Source organism: Cornus florida, unplaced genomic scaffold (assembly GCF_030987335.1).
Source record: "Cornus florida cultivar Cherokee Brave unplaced genomic scaffold, ASM3098733v1 CherokeeBrave_3.0.0_Hap2_Chr11, whole genome shotgun sequence".
Taxonomy (NCBI): domain Eukaryota; kingdom Viridiplantae; phylum Streptophyta; class Magnoliopsida; order Cornales; family Cornaceae; genus Cornus; species Cornus florida.
Window position 1 is genome coordinate 29894055 of NW_026775581.1, and position 23855 is coordinate 29917909.

Genomic DNA, 23855 nt, shown 5'->3' on the forward strand with positions numbered 1-23855 from the left:
TAGTGATGCGTCATATGTGACCTAGTGACTTAACCTTGCTTTTTTTCTTTTCTTTTCTTTTTTTTTCGTTTTTCTGGCTGTTAGACACTCAAGTGACCCTTTTTGTCTTGGTCTTCAACCCAAGCCCAAGTCTTGATGTCTTCTTGAACCATTGGATTAGTCAGAACTTTCTGTTTACGCTGCGTTCGATTGAAAGAAATTGAAACTTTAAAAATAAGATTGAAAAAAATTTTAATTCAATTTTATAAATTACTTTTCTTCCATTCCGAACTTTATAACTATAGCCTTAATTACGTCACTCTTTGATTTTCTAGCCATTATAGTTTTCCTAATTTCAAACTCTAGCATCGTTGGCTTGATCTCTCCTTGATGTGCTCGTCTCTTTGTCCCTCTCCCATCCACGCTACTGGGTCAGGTCTCAGATCAAATAATTGGGGAGAAGGGGTCTTGAACACCAACAAACCCGCACAGCGAGCTGAGTACTCCATCTATCAATTAGATCACCAAGTATTATCTCTTAAAATTGTATAATATTTCTTTCATTCAATATAGTTTTAGTTAACCAATTTTTAAAAAATAATAATAATAATAAAGGGTCTCATTATTATAGTTGTTTCTTGTCAATGGGTTAGAGATTATCATTATGAGAGAGAGAGAGAGCGAACCCAGTTAATTAGCATTGCCAAAATCTCTAACCCATTGACCAAAAACAACTATAATAGTCACACCCTCCTCACCTTTCTTTGACTTTGATCTCTTTTATCACCATTCTCAAGTTTGTGAACAAGGATCGATCTGTGTAGCTTTGATGCATAAATGATTTTTCCTCAACTGTTATAAACAAATGTAATGTTACCCTTCCTAGTGAGATGAAGGATGCCTCACTAGAAATGGAGAATCCTTGAGCAGCACTGGCACCATGGACCCAACAAAATCAACCTCATTCGGAACAACTCAGCTCAACCAATCTCAACAAAGCCCTTGCTGGAACTATGTTGAACTCGGTTAGCATGGGCGCCAATAACAGAATAAATTGTCAACTATGTACAATGTCTACAATGGCCTTTTTGGTTGAATATCTCTGGTTCGCATGTACGTTAAAAATTGGGTAGGTAATTCTGCTAGAAGCGAGTGAACAATAGAGATCTCACCACCTGCAAATCGAAGGCAAGTTGTTGCCGAATCAGAATTTATTGCAAAATGCTTCCATTAAAGAGTTGATTTGTCAGATTAATGAGAAAGCCACCTACTCTGTACATCGCGAAACGGAACAAATTGGACTATATCACGTGATGCAACACGTCCACTTGAACTTTCAAGCCTGTCTCCTTTGTCTGCGTCTAAAACCTGCAGAATAATAATCAAAATTGCAAGCAAATCAGGCCTCCACCGGAAAAAGCTCACGCTGGAAGTACTCCCCCACTCAAGACACTTTTCAAGAAAGGGGCACGGAAGTGACATATATACCTCCATCTCCTTAAAGTCAGCTCCTCCAACCCCAACAATAAGGATTGACAATGGCAGGTCGGACGCCTTCACAAGGGCATCTTTTGTTTCTTGAAGATCGGTTATTACCCCATCCTGTGGAAGTTTAAATAAAATGAGATGCAAAGAACATAAGAAAACCACAGGGACAATTAATGATTTATACACCCTAAACAGAACAAGATAACACAAATTTATTGGCAGCATTTAGACATCTTCTAAGAACAACGACCTCTTTGAGGGGAAAAGGATACAAAATGATAGTCATGGTTACCATGAATTTTGCACGTTAACCACAAGAATGTCTATACACGGACATTTCAGATAATAAGAAGGACGACTAGTACCACATCCTCGAACGGATTCTTACTGTGATTATTAACAAAACAAAGTACTTCTGCTGATCCGTAGCAAGAGACTGACTGGCTATCAGTGCAGCAGCATTAATTACAGGTCCAAAAAGGGTTGGCCCTGCAAGTGACACATTAAAGAGAGCACTTGTATATGCCATCATAATTCCTGGGATTCCTTCAACCTGGTAGGAAATAAATAAAAAAATCATTTAATGCAACAGATTATTGTTGATAGAAATAGGCACACAGAAGGTACACTGATGAAAGCTAGCTAAGATTAACTTAAATTTAGTGAAAAGAACATGTGTGAAAATTCCACCTCACAGCAATTACTGCTACCATTCAAGTTAAAACAATGAGAGACTGGACCATCAATTGGTCGTGCTCCAAAACCCCAAGCAGGAAAGCGCTTGTCTGTATCATAAAACTGCAACACCTCTCCAATCTCTAAGATTGCCTGAAATTAATGGATTACTGTTATATGGGTTGTTTAATGTTTAAGAATTAACAAGAAATTCATGGAAGAGACCAGCTTCTCACTCTCTGATACGCATTTGGCCGACCTGACGGGTCTATATAATGCAAGGAATCAGGCAGGCGTGGATTTCCATTTGAAGCTGGAAAACAAAGATTTAAAATTAGTAAGTAAATATTCCTGATCCAAATACCAAATATTCAGTGTTTCTAAGTGGATTTCATTAAATGGCAGAAGATTGATAGAATAGAAGGAAAAATAAAATAAAATACATGCGACCATGTCATACTAAAAAGTAACTGTTTCTATTACTTGGATCAAACATCAAGGATGGTGAAGCTGAAGAAGAAGTCGCCTAAATAGAATGAATTGCATAAAGCCTTTAAGTAGATGTTCAATCCATATAGTCCCACAAAAATCGAAGGAAAACTTTATAAGATGACAATAAGGCCCTGGCAGTGTTTGGAAAATCAAGTAAGAAACAGTTGATAGGATGAGCATCACTAGGGAAAACAAAAAGAGTAAGTGAATATAGAAGTGATCACTAGGGAAAACAAAAATAGTAAGTGAATATAGAAGTGGATGATTGTGAGCAATTGAAGGAAGAAAATGAGATAAAGTCAGTTGAGATCCTTGGCTACGTGTAATCAAGACTGTTGCACAAATAAAGAATGAGGAAAAAAAAAAAGGTGAAGACAGCTTTTGGTATAACCAAAATGAGGCCATAGAAAGAGTGGCATACCAAAATAGTTCACATAATCAACCAAAATAGTTGAAGGCTTGCCAAGATAAGTTAAAAGTGAAGTTTTAAGGTGTAGTAACATAAGTCAGTGCAATCAAAAGTTGATTAATCTTATACCCGACAACCTGACTTATCAATCCAGAATAAGAAATATTTAGCATTGCTCTGAGCAAAAGTCAATTTTAGGGAAATATGAATCCACCCGACAAACTGACTTAATTATGCCAAAATTTGGTTTTTACCAAGCATTGCTAGCCCCAAATATTCTGTACCTATTACAGACAAATTATGACCGGTGAAGATCGTTCAGCTTTGGTAACAAAAATTAACTGATACAAAGCAAGCACGCACACACGCACACACATATTTAAGTGGCAGAAAAGCGTACATGAGTACCTGTGAAATCAATGGCCACCATGAAGCTCATTTCACATCCATTAGCTATGTAATCCAGGAAAGTATGTTGGACACACTCAGAAAACTTGTCTACAAATAGCTGAGTCTTTAAAACCTGTGTCGAAATTACAGAAGATGTTGAAAGCAAAGACTAAAAAATTAATGGTGACAAAAAACCACCTGGTTCACATGGTCTGGACCTTGTTGTGATGATCATGCCCAACAACAGTTGGTAAAAATAAATGTTCCCCTTGCGGAATAGAACGAAGCTTTTCCAAGTCTGCTAGTGATTTCTGAACTTTTCTGAATGATCAAGAACGCCTTGTTACACAAATCAGCATTCCAGTCAAAATATTAGGAAAAGAGGAAGACAAGAAAAAATGGTCTTCACTTACCCAATCAAATCATGTTTCCCATTGCTACTGAAGTTAAAGCATTCTATAATTAGTGGATTGTCCTGCATAATTTAAAATAAATAAAAAAATTAACAATCAACGTATCAGCTATCTATAGGCAATGAGGTAGATCGGCAAGTTACAAGAAAGTATCCCATCCATGTTCAATAATTTAATCTGCACATGTAGAGCAGATGACAGTTGTCAACTGTCAAAGCTCTGAGATGCACAAACTCAACACTTCAAACTTCAATGCCCTCTGATTTCGGAGAAAATAATTTGCGTGCAAGGAATAACTTCCTAGACAGTATTAGTAGCAAATACTAATCAAGCAGCACCATCCCATTAGGGTAAATAGGCTATCGAGCACAGATAAGTAACTAAAGTTTGGTCATTCACAGATATAAAAATCAACACATACCTAAGATAACAAAAAATGAGGGATGTCTACACCAGAGAAAAGCAAAGTTCTTCTAGTAAATTCATATTATAGCCTTCAAGAAAAAAACATGGTTCTACCTTGCTTCCAACTTGCTGAATATTCAAAAAAACTGGTTTCCACTTTGGATTAAGATCACTTCTTAAAACTTCTGTTTTGCAAATTGGAATAGGGGGTCCACTCTCCACAATTTTTGATATTACCAAAAAGGGGTCCTGCAAGAAGTAAAATATACATAATTGGCATCCATCAGATAGTCGCAAAAAAGGGGGGAGTGAAAGAAAGAAAAACAAAAACAAAAACAAAAAGAACACAGCAGTTCCATACAGTTCTTGAGAACAGATCCTTATATTCCAATTCTGAACACCTCAAAATCAACTCTGTTGTAGTCTTTGAGCTAACACACTCTTCGGCATGAACAGTGAGCTCACCGTAATTTCTGGAATGGGTTGCTCTTATAGATTCCTCTCTATGTACAAGAGGCAAGGACAATGACCTAATGGATTTTGTGAGAATCTACACAGAAAGATATGGGGATTATGAGGGTAAAAAAAATTAAGATTTCTAAAATTCTATAGAATAAGCTTGATCCCACAGTTAAGGTGAAGGCCTTATATATTATATTTGACTATTTTTCATCAATAATGACTATAACTGGATTATGAAAGCCAGAGAATATACTGTCAGCTCTAGCCATGCAAATGGAAATGAGAAGGATTGAACATGCAAACCAAACAAATAAAACATGACAGCCAGAGGTCACACCAGAAAAACCTGTGATGTCTATTTTTTATGGCAAATCATGCTTACAATATAGGCTACCCAGATACAGCATTGGATTAATATATATATATATATATGTATGTATGTATGTATATAAACTATAAGATCTGATAGCCCAGTTGGTCTTGGCCCATAATTTTCAAAGGCCAAATTTTAACATACAAGTCGATTGATTGTATGAGTAGATCATTAGCACACGAAATGAAGTACATTAGGATATATAAGGTCACAAATAAAATACGAAACGGGTCTGTAACATGAACATGGATAAATTAAGTGCCAGAACAGTGCAGTGTAACTGATTTAAAATCCCCCTCCCTCCTCTCCCTTTCTTTTTGTAGGATACCATGGAGAATGTTATCATTCAGTAAATGAATCATAAGTCAGAGTGGTAGGTATTCAATACCTCGGACAATGCACAAGTAGCCTCGCCAAGAAATTGCTGCTCGTCCAGCTTAAGCATCTGTATAAGTAAAATACATCCATAATCCATATATCATCAAACACTTTAGCTTGCATGCAAACGATTCACAGTGTATCCAGATCATATGTAGATGCACAAACATTTGATGAGAAAGATATAACTGGTATGCATAAAAGCTCAAAGCATGACAAGAATTGTCGTAATGCCTCAACATTTGTGCAAGATGTGATAGTTTTTTTCTTTTTTTTCTTTTAAATTGATGGTTTAATCAAACATAAAAGATACAACGAGTCTGGAGCTGCTATCAACCAAATCTCTAGGAACATTTGTGTGCAGTCATCACATTTTGTTCCAGTTGTAAGACTTAGGCCCTTACCTTCATGATTGGATGACGGATGATTCGACAACTCATTTGGTTTCAGTTCTACCAGTTAATCTAGACACATCTTCTGTACCAATGAAATTCTCTTAGATTCCTTAGTAAAGACTTAAAAACCCTTAAATTCATAATTTTCCTAGTTTGACCAAGTTCGTATGAAACTAAAAGTACCCCCAAGATGCCCTGAATTTTCACTATAATTCTCAAACCATTTTTGAGACATTTAGCAAATACCTCATATATAGCTAGAAAGTAAATAATAAGAGCTTTCTAACAGTATATTGTAAAATTCAATCAGATAAGTACCAAATGTGTGAGTGATTTATCAAAAATGATTTTTTGTATGTGTACAAATACCTCCACTTAAAATAGAAAGAAAATAAAACATGGATTTGAAAGCTTCTCTCCAAACTCTCTCTCTAGGGTTTCACTCATTTGATTCCCTTCAGATTACCAGGATCAACCCTGCCGGAATATGATGGGAATGGGTTGACACCCCTAACGTGATTTGGTTGTGATTGGTTCGAGTGGAGGCTTCTTCACACAGTGCATATTATTCTGTTCTATGTTGTCTTTGTTTTCTGCAGGTTCATGAGTTCTTCACACAGTGATTCAAGTGGAGGCTTCTTCACACAGTGCATAATATTCTGTTCTACGTTGTCAGTTTTTGCAGTGTTAACGTGGAAACAGTAGAGGAGGTTGTTGAGGCTGAAACAGAAGAAATTGCTGGAGCTGAAACGGCTACATGTCCAATAAAAGATCCTGAGCTGGATGGCAAGTTCACTAAAATCTCAAGACAGACATGCTGAAGCTGAAAATTGAGGAAATGGAGGAACACCTCTATGCTTTCCAAAGGAAACAATATATGGAGGAACACCTCAATGCTTTCCGAAAGAATCAATATAGGGGGACACAGATTTGACAGTTGTCAAGGTAGCCATAAAAATGGTGGTCGTGGTTTTGAGACTGCACATGGCGGTTGTGGTGGTGGTATTTGTATTGGCAGCCATGGATTTGATTGTCGAAATGAAGAAATTGGCAGTCATGGTTAAGGCTATCAGTCTATGATGGGTAGTTGTGATCAGATAGGCAGTGGTGGTGATGGTGGTTGTAGAGGAGAAGGTGGTGTTGACGGTGGTCATATTGGTAGGCCAGTATCAGGATATGGTGGCCACAAACTCAACAAGGAACAAGAGAGTGTGGCAGCGCTTACGGAGTCAAAACTAGTTAGTTACTTGGGGCCACGTGAATCAGTTACAGATCAATTCCCCCGACACGTGTCGGCTCTAACAACCAATCTAACTAATTCAACTCTGATAAATCGCCGATTATTAATGGTCTAAGCCATGTATGGAAACGGGTCATGGTTCGGTCCAAAGAAGTTGGGTTCAAGTAGTTTCAACAGATAAATCCCCAAAACAACTAAGCCTTGTATTTTTCCCTCCCACAACCGATGAAGATGAAATTGTGGTTGAGCTTCCGATCAAGTTCCAAGAGATGGAGTTGTAGAGTGGAATCACTGCTTGGTAGGTTACTTTGTTGACAAAAGATTACCATACTTCACAGTTAATTCAATAGCCCATAAACTTTGGGATAAATTGGGGCTTCTGGAAGTGCTAGGGCTTGAAAAAGGGGTATTTTTTTCAAATTCTTGGATTCTCACGGCCATTATTCTGTAATGCCAGCAAGGTCTGCGGCATTTTTTGGATCGTCATATAGTCTTGAAGAAATGGTGCTTAATAAAGAAAATTTTTAGATGTCCCTGTTGTGTGAAGTTGTATAATATCCACATGGAGTAATGGAGCCCTAGGGGCTTGATTTATACTACTAGTGCAATAGGTAACCCCTATACATAGATTATCTAACCCCTAGAAAACAAGGAATCAGTTTTGCCAGGGTGTGTGAAAGTGTGAGCTGAGAAAGACTGGGTTAAGGAATTCAACAAACTTTGAAAACTGGCGAAAAATTCCCTACAAAGATGAATTCCAGTGGAAATCCTCACATTTTTGTAATTGTAAAGTTTTTTGGTCACCATGTCATTAGTTGTTCTTTATCAGTTGCTTCTAATAGTGGAGCTGGGACATCACAAGGGGCAGCTACTACTGAAGGGGAAGGAAATATGGTTCAGAAATGGGTAGAGGTTGGTGTGAAACAGAAAGGAATACTTGGAGAAAATAGTCACAAGACAAACAGTTGAAATACAAAGGGCTGAATTGGTAGTAGTACTGGTACTTGGAAGGCTTCTACAGCTAGACCTTTGGGAATGAAAGCACTCACTAGCTCAGTAAACGGCTTTGAGGTTCTGGAAGAGTGTCTGGAGGACAATGGGGAGAATATTGGAACTTCTACATCTCAAATCCAGGAGTGCGATGATGTGGATATTCCTTAAAAGAACCTGGTTGTTTCTGGTACTACCATAGAAGATAAGAAAGGGGGTGGGGAGGTAAAGAATTCAGAGATTTGTCCTTCCTAATAGCCCTCCTCAAAGGGCTGCTCCTCAGACAACAGTTAGTCTGACTGAACAAGGCGGGACAAAAGATCTTATACGCTCCTCTGGGCTATTTAAGGATGATAATGGACTTTCTGCTGGTTACAGTAAAGGGGCAAATATGGATTGTGTGGGAACAGGGGTTACTGCCATATTCAGTAATGGGAGTACAAAGACTTAGAAGCAAACTGGATTCAAAGAAGTGAGTCATAATAATTCAACAGAACAACACATTGCTAAAGCCCTGTTACAATGTGAGGGTATGCCCTCACATTTGTTGCCTTGTATCTCTTTTGGTTTGATTTTAATACAATCACACTAAGAGAGGGGGTAGGGGGGTGGAATTATTCTAACAACCCCTTTGCATTAATTTGAGCATTACTTTAAAAATACTTCGAATTTTGAAAGCTAACAGTTTCTAAATGAAAGTTGTCATAAACCTTCCAACAATACGTGGCTTGCAAAAATCAAAGTTTTGATATCCATGTTACGAATTTTAAAAGTTGGAATATGGAAAATATTTCTCAGAAAATTAAAATACCCACGATGGAGTAACCGTACGACTACTACTTCGATGCACTAGGACACCTAGAAAGTATCATGGTGATAACTTCAAGAAATATGCAGCCGTTGCAACTGGATTTTTACCCTCCAACTCCAGAAGTGCATTAACCAGTATAAGTCTTGTTCGTGCAGGTTGTTGGAGAGAAAATATCGGAGATAGACCTAATTTCTCATATAATTTTATTTTTAAACGACGTAGCTACTATCATTCAGATGGAAGCCAGATGGAACTGGTTTCCTTATACCAATTCCACAACTTAGAGGCGTTTCGGGAAAAATTACTCCAAAAACCCTAGCTTAGCCTCCAAGTTGCCTTTTTCTACATAATTTCTCTTTCTCCAACCTAATCGGCTTATATGGCTCTTAACTTTAGTCTGCCATTGCATTATGGATATCTAATCCAGGTAATGATAGCAAAAAACAGCACACGGAAGCTTCTATTCATTCCAGAAAATTGAAACAAACAATGAGGCATCAGTGTATGACATGGAGGACTGAAAAGTGGGAACTAGTTAACTCATTTCTGTCATCATCGATTCTGGAGAAATTAGGATTTAGAATCACTCTGAGAGGTCACAAACTCAAAGTAAGCCATTGTAAACCGAATCTCGATCAGGCAATCCTACAGTCCAAAATTCTAAATATTAATGCAGAGTATTTCAGTGGAATTCCAAGGATCATTCAAGATCATAGGATCATGATCCTAAAAATCCATGTTCTAAGGATTTTCTAAATTTTTTTTCCCGGTTTTGTTATTCTATTTTAGCCTACAGTCTAGAACTTAACAAAATCCAAAGCCCATCACCCAACATATAGTTCTCTAGCTGAAAATATTGTAAGACCCTAAACCTATAACCAAATATTTCCCAAAATCTATAAATTAGGCTTCACTCGCATATAACGTGAAACTAGCAACAAGTTCGAAGTATGGACAAGTGACAGAAGTAGCTAACAATGGCTGAAATGGTGCAACAAAAAAGTGATTCAAATCCTCAACTGATAAAAAAAATATACACTACAATTTGTGATTAATATGACTTTGATTAATTTTCTATGTTTAGAAATTTCCTTTCTTTTTCTATTTTTGTTTATATAAAATTGTTGATAAATACATCAACTTCTTTTCTTCTTTTTCTTTTGTTCTTCTTTCTTAGTCTGTTTCTCCCTTCTTTCTTCATGAACAGTGTCATGTATTTCAGTGTTTCTATGTGTCTTCTTTCTCACCTATTTCCTTTAGTTTTCTATCTCCGTGAACAGTATTCTGGTTCTCATATTGATCTCTTCTTCATTGAGAGTGACATGTTTCTCTCTTTGTGAACAGCGTCCTTGTTATCTCTTCATCATGAAGAGTGCCCGGTTTATCTATTTCTTTTCTTTCTTCATAAACAATGTCATCTTCTAATAAATTTTTACTTATCAAAAAATAAATAAACAATGTCATCTTCAAGAATAGTATCTACAAATTTGTGGAATTCTTCTTTTCTCTTTTTCTCTTCTTTTCTTCTTCTTCTTATTCTTTCAATTTCCAATGCACAATTTACAAATGGTATATTGCAATATTGGTGTGAGGGCTCTACATGTTAAGAAATTTTCTCAATTATTTTGTTAATCCGTGAACACATACATGTTCCATCTTTTGAAATAATATTTCTATATTTCTTTTTATTGTTTTAGGTTTATTCACTGTCTCGTTTCAGACTTCTTGATTACATATATTTTATATTTTTTTCCCTCTCATCTTATAGGATCTTAAGATCATTGACCTGACCCGACGGACAATCCTTGCACCACAATCCAACTTAGGACCTGAATTCTGACACCTTGGAGTAAGCGGATCAAACATCAACTTTTTATTTGTTTTATTATCTTACATGTTTGTGCGCCAGTATTTAACATTTTGATATGACCTAAATCTTCAAGTAATCTAAGCCACGTTCCTTGTACATTTTGGTGATTCAGTTTTCTATTTACCAAAATAAGTCTCTTTGGCCTTTATATAATTTGAACAGTTATAAACTTTGTGATCCTTTGGTTAATCTAGATGGGTCAACATCAAGATTTAGCTTGTTTTCATCCATATAATTCTTGAAAATTCCCTCTGTGCATTATTTAGGGTTTTACTTTGAAAAAGTAAAACCCCTATCTTGACTAATATAACTCAAGTCTCTTACATGAGAGTTTGCGCAAGGCCCAAAATATATCTATAGGGGAGTGAATAGATCTTGTCCAAATCTAAATAAAAATAATTGATTTTTAAATTGTCACAATTATATTTCAAACATAGCAATATGAATTAGTTAAATATAGAATACAAAAATAAATAAACCAAAAAAACACAAATGAACACGTGATTTTACGGGTAAAATCCCCAATAATAATAATAATAATAACCACAGAACTTAGTCCAGGCACATCAAAATCCATTATTTACAGTCTAAGTTACCAGACGCTAACCCAAAAAGCACCTAGCCCCTCCCAACTCAGACTTACACAACATCAAACCCAGATCCTCCAGCCATAGATCCATAAACTCACTTCTCAGGTAATCTACTTCTCTATCGACTTCTGATCTCCAATGAATAGTGACATCTAGTTGTCATATATTTATGTGAGCTGGTGTTGATGACAATTTAAGCTCCACAAGTTGATGATAAACACACTGAATAATAAATCAACATCTAGTGCAAGATACTAGATTACAAAAAAAAAAATTCTGCTCTCTAAAATATATGATCTCTCTCTTATGTGCACTGTCAGTAATGTATAGAGATCTTTGCATCTGTGTGTGTGTTATGAGAGCTTAGAGGTGTTCATATATAGTGCTTTGAGTACAAAGAGATTAGTTTCTTAGTTGTAATAATAAAATAAACCTTTTAGAATTCTGATTTAGAGAAGTTTCAAAAAAGCTATTCACGCAACGATCTATTGATAGCTGTCGTCCAGGCTCGATCGATCAGCATTTGATTGAGCTATTTCCCATTTCATTTTTTTTTTTTTTTTTTTGAAACTTTCAAGTTTCAACAACTCAATATATCACTCGAGACATTCTATTTTAGTGAAAAGAAATCCTGTTTGAATATATTTATTCAAAAAACAACTCCATGCATGCATAATAATTTTTTCATGAATCAAAACGTGCATGCATTATGCCCTAAATGAGTCATGATAAGAATATACATGACTATGAACCATTCAAGAGACGATTTTACCTTTTTGCGCTTTAACGTATCTTGAAATTCTAATTCTACCCTTGGACATAGGTACCACCACTAACTAACTAATGAAAATAGAGGACAAGTTACAAACTCCGGATTTTGTTACAAAATATTCCAACACTAAGTTCGAATCCTCACAAAATACTATTTTTTCAATTTTTAAAATTTTCCACCTAGAGATATGGAGAAACAATAAAATCTCTACTTTAATTAGTTTTGTCTTAATTTGATTTTATGTTATCAAGGGATTCTGATGCTTGGTTTTTGTTGCTTTGAGCCTTATTGGGCATTAGAAATTTTTCCACGTGCTTTATTTTATTTAATAGGTTAATATGGTTTGAATTCACTAGTGGCATTTTTAGGACAATAGGTGTAGGCTAGTTTAGTTTTGCACATTGTTCAACGTGATTTTATCCTTTCCACGGTTAGAATCAAGTTTAAGATGTTTTGCATGTTAATTTGCTTCTGGTATTTGAAGACTTTATGATGTAGGATTAAGTATAGTTCTTTGCATGATTGCAGCTTATTAAAGCATAGTGATCAATCTAGGTTTAAGATTATGCATGTCTTATTTCTTAGTTTTATAATTGAAATTTCCAGAGAGTTGTTTTAGGAAATTTTGATCATGGTCTGGTAGTGTTCTAATTAGTATGTAAAAAGAACATATTCACTCAAAGATTAAGTTAGCTATATTTTGAGATGAAAAGGCAATTAATACTATCGCGTCCACGTGAGGAACTGAGAGGGAAAGACTGTCTAATTAGTATGTGAAAAGAACATATTCACTCAAAGATTAAGTTAGCTATATTTTGAGATGAAAAGGCAGTTAATACTATCGCATCTACGTGAAGAACTGAGAGGGAAAGACTGTCTTAGACGTAACCTTTGACATTATTTTCCACAAAGTGGCTGCTCTAAGGCTAGAACCCTCGTCTTCATAATTGTCAACCTGAACTTTGCCATTGGAACAACCCCTCCCACAAACATTAAGGGTAAAATGCAAAAAATCTGTATTAAGAAAATTCAGTCATGTGCAAGAAAACCACCACAAACATCTGTACTAAGTATAAATAATTATTTCATATTTCCAATTCGCTTGAACATTAGTTGTGGACAAAGATTACTAGTAAGGACTTACAAGTTCTTTAAATATTAAAATATCAATTAAACTACAATTTCATTGTATATTATAAGGATATATTAACAATGGATTTTTTCTCACTCCGTACTTCCTTCCATTTCCAGTAACAAACACCTATGAAGCATGGACACGGACACGATATGACACAGAAACGCTGACATGTCAAATTTTAAAAAAATAGGACACGGACACGGCATGGACACGACTAACATAAATAAAAATTTTCATTTATTTATCTATTAACAATTATAGAACTTTAATACCTTTATGATTCTATACTAAAGTTACATAAGTTAGAAGGTGAAGCTATAAGAATATCAAAAAGAATATATTATAATATATATGATATTACTATTCTATCTTGTCATTGTAATTATGTTTTTGTGCATATTACATACTATGACATGTGCTTAATGTCAATTTTTAAAGAAAAAGAGGTTGGAAGCTTTGATATATGTTCATAATGTTGTTTCTATGACAGCTATATGCATGTTTTATATAAGACAGAGTGTGGGATAAGTTATCAAGTGTCGGAATGTGTAAACTACGTGTCCTACATGTGTCGTCCAAGTGTCCAAGATGTGCCGACCAAGTGTCCAAGAGGCATCGACCAAGTGTCCAAAACAATAAAAATAATCTTTAAATTATGGACACAGTCATGAAGTGTCGAAGACGTGTCGAAGACGTGTCCAGGAGTGTCCATGAAGTGTCAGAGTCCGAGACGGACACGACACCTCTTAGAAGTGTCTGTGCTTCTTAAACAAACACAATAACGTAATAACTGGTGATCGGACAATCTCAAACTCATACAAGCTTGAGTTCATGTAAAGTCTACATTAGTTTAAGATTTAGAGTGTTTCCATTCTCTCTAAAACTTTTGTCCATTTAACGCTACCTACTTTTGACATTTTCACCAACACTTCCCCAGATGTTAATTGGAAAAGAAAACTATTTGTATTTATGAGAAAAATATCATATGATATTTAAATTATATTACTAAAAGATCCAACAATTGCTGATTAACTTATGTACCACTTCAATAATACAAATAAGTAAATAAAATTCAGAAAGTTTCATCCACCATGGTAAAATTTCTCAGATTACAGCATCATATAAGTATACCTTTACATCAACATTGTGAAACTGAGTGTCAACATCATACACATGAAACCTGTAACAAAAAGTAACTTCCCAAGGTACATCAAACTGACAAATTAAGTATTCACATACAAAATGTAGAGAGAAATAATATATCAAAACTTACACCAAGGTCTGCACCACCTCAAAATAATAGGTAACAGTTTGCTTTGTGATCCACTTGGGATTCAACGAATTTAACACAACTTCAGTACGGCCAAGCTCTTGAAGTGCACCATCTCTTCCTTTAGCATAAATAACTGCCATGGGATCACTCTACAAACAAAAGAAAAGTTATAAGATAACAGCCTAACCTTTCTGCAGAAGTAATAGAATTTCAGTACCTATAAACTAAAAGGTACACAAGATGTCACAGTACAATATGACATTTTGATTCAGTTCAACCAAGGTATGCAAAGATGCACAACTGCTAGCAAAGTTACAAGAAAAAATTTGAGCTTCCCAAAACATCATCAAATAAATAAACATTATGAGTACATCACATAATTTGAAAACAATGAAGCACAACGACAAGGTTTCCATGCAGATGGTTAAACAAAGTCCGTCCACAAACTTTACCTGTTACTGAAGCTATTTCACTATCCCTAACAGTAGAAATATAAAAAGAAGAGAAAAGAGAGAATTGCGTAAAGGCTTGAATGAGATGAATTACTTATTCACAGCTCTAGTATTTATAGATAAAATGAGCACATGCTCATATTACAAGAAAGGAACCTAAATCAAATCAAAATCAAATTACAACTTATTCTAAAGCATATTCTATGGCATATTCTATAGCATAGTCAAATCTCTGCTATTATAGTAAGTCATACCATAAATCGTGGTATCATAAATGCTAACACTCCCCCTCAAGTTGGTGCGTGGATATCTGAAACGCCCAACTTGGACAATGCATTCTCAAACACAATCTTACTGACGCCCTTTGTAAGAATGTCTACAAGCTGCTGAGAGCTTGTGACAAATGGAGTGCAAATTTGACCAGAGATGATCTTCTCACGAATGAAGTGAAGGTCCACCTCTATATGCTTAGTCCTATCATGTTGAACGGGATTTGCTGCTATGCTAATGGCGGACTTGTTGTCGCAGTAGAGTGAGAATGGAAGCAACACTGGAAGGCACAAGTCTGTCATCAAGGTTTTCAGCCAAAGCAACTCACCTACCCCAAGAGCCATAGCCTTATACTCTACCTATACTCTACCTCTGCACTAGATCGAGAGACAACATCCTGCTTCTTACTGTGCCAAGTAACCAAGTTACCACCAATAGTGGTATAACCTGAAGTAGACCTCCTATCTGAAATTGATCCTGCATAATCAGCATCTGTCCAAGCCTCAACACGTAAGTGACCATGATTAGCAAAGAAAATACCACAACATGGACACCCTTTTAAGTAGCGAAGAATCCGAATAGCTGCATCAAGATGTGGGGCACGAGGAGAGTGCATGAATTGACTCACGACACTCATGGCATAAGCAATGTCAGGTCGAGTCATGGATAAATAGATGAGCTTCCCTACAAATCGTTGATACTGACCAATATCCGACAACAACTACCCCTCAGAATCAGCCAACCGATGATTCTGCTCAATCGGAGTATCAACAAGACGAGCGCCAAGCTGACCAGAAGCAGAAAGCAAGTCAAGAACATACTTGCGTTGAGAGATGAAAATGCCAGTCTTGGAGCGAGCCACCTCAATGCCCAAGAAGTACCATAGGGGACCAAGATCCTTGATCTCAAACTGACGGCCAAGATAGCTCTTAACCTCATTAATTCCGATAGTATCATCGCCGGTAAGAATAATATCATCGACATACACAATGAGAGCAACTGTCTTACCGCCTGAATGACGTAAAAACAAGGTATGATCAGCTGCACTTTGATGGAAACCAAACTTGAGCATAGCAGTGCCAAAGCGATCAGACCAAGCTCGAGGAGACTGCTTGAGGCCATATAGAGAACGACGAAGACGACATACCATACCAGAATGAGCAGGAGAATGTACACCTCCTCCTGCAAATCACCATTAAGAAAGGCATTCTTGACATCTAATTGAAATAGAGGCCAAGATCGAATTGCAGCAACGGAAAATAATACACGGATGGGATTCATCTTGGCAACAGGGGCAAAAGTCTCTTGATAATCTATGCCATAAGTCTGAGCATAACCCTTGGCAACCAATCGGGCCTTGTAACGAGCAACTGACCCATCTGGATTATGCTTGACTGTAAACACCCAACGATAACCTACAGCCTTTCGTCCAATAGGAAGCGGAACTATGTCCCAAGTCTGATTTTTCTCAAGTGCTTGTAGTTCTTCTGTCATAGCATCACGCCATTGAGGTTGTGCTAGTGCATCTGCAACACTGGAAGGAACAGGAACCGAGGCAACAAAAACAAGAAAACTCCGATAGGAGGGTGAGAGAGCATAATCAGAAACAAAATTAGAAATAGGGTAAGTACAAGAACGTTTATCCTTTCGAAGAGCAATGGGATGATCATCAAGCGAAACAATAGCTTGAGAAGGCGGAGCTAGTGGCGAAGGAATAGGGCAGTCGATCGTGGGAGTAGAAGCTTGTACCTGTTGTCTCCGACTATAAACTTGTGAAAAATGAACAATTCCCCCTGCTGGAGGGGTATTACGAGGAGGAATTATAGAAGAAGAAACAGGTAATGGTAGAGGAGTTGAAGACGGAAGAAGGTGATCATCCATTATATTCAATGGGAACCATTCACTCTGAGAACCAATTGAACCACTATAGTATGGTGTATACTCAAAGAAAGAAACATCCATGGATATAAACCGCCGACAACTGGGAGGATGGTAACACCTATAACCTTTTTAAGAGTGAGAATAGCCCAAAAACACACTTCGAAGCCTTGGGGTCAAGCTTTATACAAGTTTGCCCCAACTGCTGAACAAAGCACACACACCCAAAGACTCATGGAGGAATCAAAAATAAAGATGAATTGGGATGTAAGATTGAGAGTGGGGCTGCAAAGTTAAGAATCCTAAAAGGAGTCCTATTAATGAAGTAAACAGCGGTAAGAACTGCATCTCCCCAAAATAACTAGGGAACATTCATGCCAATGCAGATTGCTCTGGCTAAGTCAAGGATGTGGCGATTCTTTCTCTCAGAACGACCATTCTGTTGAGGAGTTTAAACATTAGCCAGCTGATGCGCAATCCCAAATTCTGTACATAACCGTTGTACCTCCCCATAAGTGTACTCTGCACCCTGGTCAGATCGGAATTTTTTAATGGTACGACCATATTGAGTCTGAACCATTGTCATAAAATTTTTAAAAATGGTGTATACCTCATTTTTGGTTTTCATAAGATAAACCCAAGTAACACGACTATGATTATCAATGAACAACACGAAATATCGAAATCCAAGACTAGAAGTAACTGGGCAAGGACCCCACACATCTGAATGAACAAGATCAAAAGGTGTTAAAGCATATTTATTACTACTAGCAGGATAATTGGAACGAACATGTTTAGCCATATGACATGTTTCATAGAATAAATCTGACACTGCCACGTTACAAAATAAGGAAGGAAATAAATGTTTCAAATAACCAAAAGAAATATGTCCTAAACACATGTGCTAACGCATAAGCTGGGCTTTATTAGATCCAACAATATTAGAAAATGAAGCTGAATGTGCTTGAGGTGAAAAAGGAGCATCCAACAGGTATAAACCGTCCACTTCACGCCCACTGCCAATCGTCCCTTTCGACACCAGATCCTGAAAAATACAATGAGAGGGAAAGAACGTTACACTACAATTTAATTGTTTGGTAACACTACTAACAGAAATAAGATTTGTAGTCAACTTTGGAACATGAAGTGTATTTGACAACACCTGAACTGACTGGGATGGTGCTCTGAACTGACTGGGATGGTGAAGTTCCTGAAAGGTTGGGAATCCGAACTGCCATAGCAGAACGATCAACAGAAGCAACACCTAATGGATGAGTCCGGCGGCTCTCATCTGACAACACATAGGAATATGCATCCTCAAGAGTAGGGAATAAAGATAAGCCCAATAAATGAACACGAGCATACTCAAACTCGTCGTTCAACCCGGCAAGAAACTGAAACACTCGATTCTTCTCCACAATTCCTGCATATAAAACTGCATCATCTGGATCCTTCCAAGAGTGGAAGGAATCATAATATGACATCTCCTCCCAAATAGCACGAAGCTTGGCGATGTAACCTGAAACTGTCAAGTCACCCTGAGAAATCCTGGTGATATTCGCCCCAACTGGAAAATTCGTGCATTATTTTGCCTTTGAGAATAAGTGCGTTGAACTGAATCCCAAATCTGCTTAGCAGTCTTCATAAACATATAGCCAACAGCTATGTTTGGTTGCATCGAATTGACTAGCCAAGACATAACCATAGCGTTATCTGCAAACCACTGTGGATATGCCTTCTCTGACTCAGCTGGCTCTTTCTCAGAACCAATAATATAGCCAATCTTGCCTTTGCCACCAATGAACATCTTGGCAGACTGTGCCCAAATCAAATAGTTGGAACCATCCAACTTCACTGTGGTGATTTGAAGTCCTGGATTTTCTGATGAGTTGGTGGGAAAAATGGCACCACCACCCACAGAACGTGAGCCAAGAGAATTAACAGTCGAGGACCCTGAATCTGCCAAAATCTGTCACACGACAATAAAAAGAACTCCAAAAACACCACAAATTCTGTTAATAAATCAAAGGGTCTCCTCAGACCATAAACAATGTCTCCTCAGACGATTCCCGAAAAATCCAAATACATACATTTTTTAAGGAGCGCTGCCGGCTTACATATAGCCAAGACAGCCTCCTTCTTAATATTCGGAACTTCTTTGTAAACTAATTTTTTTTACCCAAGCCCTTCTAGGTGTTGGAAACCAACTATCCCAATTTACCCAACCCTAGAAGAGTGAAAAAGAAATTGTAAAACTTAAAAATACCTGTTTTCGATCACAAAACAGCAACACAGAAAAACATGTGTAGGCAGCGTCACACAATGTCACAAACAGCCTAAGATAGCTATCGCACAAGTAGCAAGGCTATTGAAAGGTGTGGAAAGATGTTGGCTCTGATACTAAGTAGAAATATAAAAAGAAGAGAAAAGAGAGAATTGCTTGAATGAGATGAATTACTCATTCACAGCTCTAGTATTTATAGATAAAATGAGCACATGCTCATATTACAAGAAAGGAAACTAAATCAAATCAAAATCAAATCACAACTTATTCTAAAGCATATTCTATGGCATATTCTATATCATAGTCAAATCTCTGCTATTATGGTAAGTCATACCATAAATCGTGGTATCATAAATGCTAACACTAACATTATTATAATAAATAAATATTATAAAAAGAACCAAAATGTGAAATTCATATATACAAGAGATAAATGATCAAAAGGCTACATATAAATCTCTCAAAAACTCCGCAAAATAATGCATGGACGACTCATCAAGCTAAAAGAAAATAAGAAAGCACAAATGAAAACTCAAACTTAAAAAGGGTAGATTCCAACCCTTCAAAAGATCCATTATTATGCCTCATTTAAGGCGCGGAAAGGAATCTTATCACACGCCTTCCCAGCACTCCATTTGATGCAAATCATTAAGGCTACTGTTGGAAATTTGTGTCTCAAATTCCTATTCTAATTATGTTTCTATTTTAGAGTTGTATTCTGTTTGGTAAGTCATGGCCTCTTAAGAAATTGTAATCCATGTCTAACAAGGTATTGAGTTTGGAACTTTATAAATATATACATACGCTTTGGGTTGAGAGTTATGAGATTGAGAGAGATGTAGTCTCATGAGGGAGTTGATGGGTAGAGGTAGTACGCGGATTAGTAGAATAAGAAAAACACCGGTGACGCTGGTAGCCAGGAAATAGGCTCGTGGTGTTGGTACTCTATTATTGTAATATCTCTACGAATCATAGTGGAATCTTTTCTCATCCGTGGACGTAAGCCGGTTTTGGCTGAACCATGTATATCTTGTGTTTATGTGTGATTGCTTTGTTTGGCTTTCTTTGGATCTATTTATTTGCGCGCTTCCGTTGCTCCAACAAATTGGTATCAGAGCCAAAGGTGAAGGAGATTCAGAAAACACAAGAAGTCTCAACATGTGCTGCAACAGGCTTCAGTAGTTGTAGGTGGAGTCAATCGGCTTGGTTATATGGCATGGAGCTCAAGTAGTCAAGGTGGAGCCTTGGAGGTTTGATTGATCGAGTAGCGTAGAGTATGGACAATCGGAGTTTTGTAGGAGGATCATCGAGATTGAAGTGACAAAAGAATTGTCTGATCAATGCCGTGGAAGTGATGATTGGCTAGATGGAATTTGAGTCAAGGTGGAGATTATTGGAAATTTGTGTCTCGAATTCCTATTCTAATTATGTTTCTATTTTAGAGTTGTATTATGTTTGGTAATTTCTTGTTTGACAAGTCTTGGCCTCTAAGAAATTGTAATCCTTTTCCAACAAGGAATTGAGTTTGGAACTCTATAAATATATACATAAGCTTTGGGTTGAGAATTATGAGATTGAGAGAGATGTGGTCTCATGAGGGAGATGATGGGTAAAGGTAGTATGCGGGTTAATAGAGTAGGAAAAACACCGGTGATGCTAGTAGCGAGGAAATAGGCTCGTGGTGTTGGTACTCTATTGTTGTAATATCTCTACGAATCATAGTGGAATCTCGACGTAGGCCGATTTTGGCTGTACCATGTATATCTTGTGTTTGTGTGTGATTGCTTTGTTTGGCTTTCTTCGGATCTATTTATTCGCATGCTTCCGCTGGTCCAACAGCTACTTTAGTCAGGTTGAGGCAGTCAATGGCGCCTTGGAACGTGCCTTTAAGAAAAGTCAAAGAGTCCTTGTGTTACTAAGCTTTGAAATTACTAAGTGTACTTAGGAAAGTGGTAAAGTCTTATTAATGTTGTGTGGGAATTCTAAGAGTCATTCTAGGAAAAGTCAAGTGTCATTAATAGTAGTATTATAAAAGGGACAGCCCTCTATAGTTGCTGTAACCAAGTCTTTAACAATATATTTTGAGGTATTATCAGGTTTTAGACAGTTCTCAAGGCTTTTCCCAGATTTCCCTTTAGAAATCTAGGTTCCGACGGTGATTGGAGTATTCCTTGTCTCCCTTACAGTTGTGAGGAAGACTTGTTTATTTTTCTGTTTGCTTCAAGTGGAATCAGAGCCTTTCCTCTTAGATCTGTAATTGCTGCGGATCTATGGCTAGGCAAGGAAGCAAGATAGTCACAAAAGAAGACTTTCAAAAGCTGCAAAAAATCTGCAACATCAATTTTCTCATCAAATTTCCCGACTGAGCACTCTATTAGAACAATATGGAATCATTCCTCCTCAGCAAGTGGATGCATATGAATGTGAAAATTGTGTAAGACAGCCTGCTGGAAAGAGATTTCAGTGCCATATGCAGTCTAAAAGTCCAAAGCAGAGTGCTGCCAGATCACAACGCACATGGACATCAATGGTGAACCATGCACAAGAATCTGAATTTTGGGCCTGCACATGTGAAGGTTCAGGATACAAGTCCGCCAAGAGTTCACTAGTTTCTGGTAATTGCAACATTGGAAATTATGTTGATTTTGTGGATGCCACATCAGCTTGGGATGAATTTGTTGGATGGGAAGATGAAGAATCTGAAAGGCTGAAGGAAACTACAACTTTCTCGCTTTCAGAATTTTATAACAATGAAGAGCAATAGGAAGAAAAAAATAAGACAGAAGGGGAGAAGTTTGAAGAAGCAGCCAATAACATCTCAGAAGCTAAAGCAGCCGTCATTATTCAATCTGCATATCGTGGATTTGTGGTGAGAAAGTGGGAACTGCTCAAAAAATTTAAGCAAATATTTCAAGTTGATTCTGAAGTTGGCAGAAATTTCAGACTTCACACTTATTGACAGACGAATAGGTGGAGACTTTGAAGATAAAAATATTGAACCTCCAGCTGTATGTGGTGTAGTAAGCATTACAGCAGATTTAAGTTTCCCGAATATTTTGGTCAGAACTGAAGCTTCTTCATTCATGGATTTGATTAATAATGGATTTCATATGCGTGACCTGATTTGGGATGGGTTCTTGGCACGATATATAGCTAGGAGTTGTTTCAATTCAAAAATCAGATTAACTCAGGTCTTGGCTCCTGATTTGTGTTTAACAGGTGTTGGAAATCTACTAAATTTCTTGTTGGAAATTGTGTCTCAAATTCCTATTCTAATTAGGATTCTATTTTAAAGTTGTATTCTATTAGGTAATTTCTTATTTTGGCAAGTCTTGGCCTAAGAAATTGTAATCCTTGTCCAATAAGGAATTATGTTTGTAACTCGATAAATAGGTACATATGTTGTGGGTTGAGACTTAAGAGATTGAGGAAGAGAGACTCTGGAATTCGTACAGAAACAGAGAGAGGAGTTAAAATCTTGTGATCTCCAATTTGACACACAGTGAAAACTTTCACCGGATCTCAACCGTGGACGTAGGCTGTTGCCGAACCATGTACAAATCTTTGTGTTCTTTGTGTGGTGTGTATACTTTTCTGTCATGATTCTTGATTCAACTTGGGTTTGTTGCATTTGTCATAACATTTCTAAAGAGAGGTCTGAAAATCAGATTCTTTATCATTAACAGCAGATTAGTGTGTTTTGTTCGAGTAAGGAAAAGAAGAAAGGATGGAAGGCTTTACTCGGGTTCTTATTTGATCGTGGTACATTGCATCAAACTCGAGGGCAAGCTTTAGTCAGGATTGAGGCAGTCAATGATGCCTGGAAAGTCCATTGAAGAAAAGTCAAAGAGTCCTTATTTAACTCAGCTTGGGAATTACTAACCACTTCATGACAATGCAATTTCTTTTTCCTTGGATTATCAATGGTCAGAATTGCTTTCCTAGTCCACCTCCCACACAAAGAATGGAACACTGAAGGGAGCTTTACTGTGCGAAAACACTTTCAAGGAAAGGCGGCCATCTTGTTGCCTCAATCAAAATCCTATAATGGGATCTAATGGTGAACCTCCCTTCTGATCTTTCCATTAATGGAGCCTTCCAGCTCCACAGTATTGACCAAAACATAACACCTAAAGGAAAAAGACCAATGACTCCACTTCACGATCTTGGAATGCTTTGCAACATCCCGGGTTCTACAGCTCCACTTTTTGAAGGAAACATATGGTCAGAAATTGAAGCATCTTTATCAACCACCAAATTAAGGAGCCTTGGGAGCCCAGCTTAAAGGTCTGTTTCTTTTTCCACACATCATGTCAGAGTTTGACCCTCACATCATTCCACACATGATGAAAGTATGTCATCTTTACAGAGCCAGTCCCAAGCACGGATAAAGGAGGAGGGTTGTGTTGGGTATCTTGATAACCAAAG

General features: G+C 37.2%; 1 protein-coding gene across 1 annotated transcript in view; it reads right to left on the minus strand.

The window, feature by feature from the left end:
* Window positions 1–447: 447 nt before the first annotated feature.
* LOC132287194 (protein BONZAI 1-like) overlaps window positions 448–23855 on the minus strand; it is a 44714-nt gene continuing 21306 nt past the window's right edge. The window contains exons 3-16 of the mRNA XM_059789729.1: window positions 14544–14692; window positions 14402–14450; window positions 5475–5531; window positions 4613–4801; window positions 4366–4500; window positions 3847–3908; window positions 3652–3754; window positions 3452–3566; window positions 2379–2455; window positions 2158–2295; window positions 1856–2020; window positions 1468–1581; window positions 1251–1347; window positions 448–1154 (exon numbers count right to left, since the gene is read on the minus strand). Of these exons, the coding sequence (XP_059645712.1) occupies window positions 1054–1154; window positions 1251–1347; window positions 1468–1581; window positions 1856–2020; window positions 2158–2295; window positions 2379–2455; window positions 3452–3566; window positions 3652–3754; window positions 3847–3908; window positions 4366–4500; window positions 4613–4801; window positions 5475–5531; window positions 14402–14450; window positions 14544–14692 (1551 nt within the window). The 3' untranslated portion in view covers window positions 448–1053. The remainder of the gene's footprint in view (window positions 1155–1250; window positions 1348–1467; window positions 1582–1855; window positions 2021–2157; window positions 2296–2378; window positions 2456–3451; window positions 3567–3651; window positions 3755–3846; window positions 3909–4365; window positions 4501–4612; window positions 4802–5474; window positions 5532–14401; window positions 14451–14543; window positions 14693–23855) is intronic.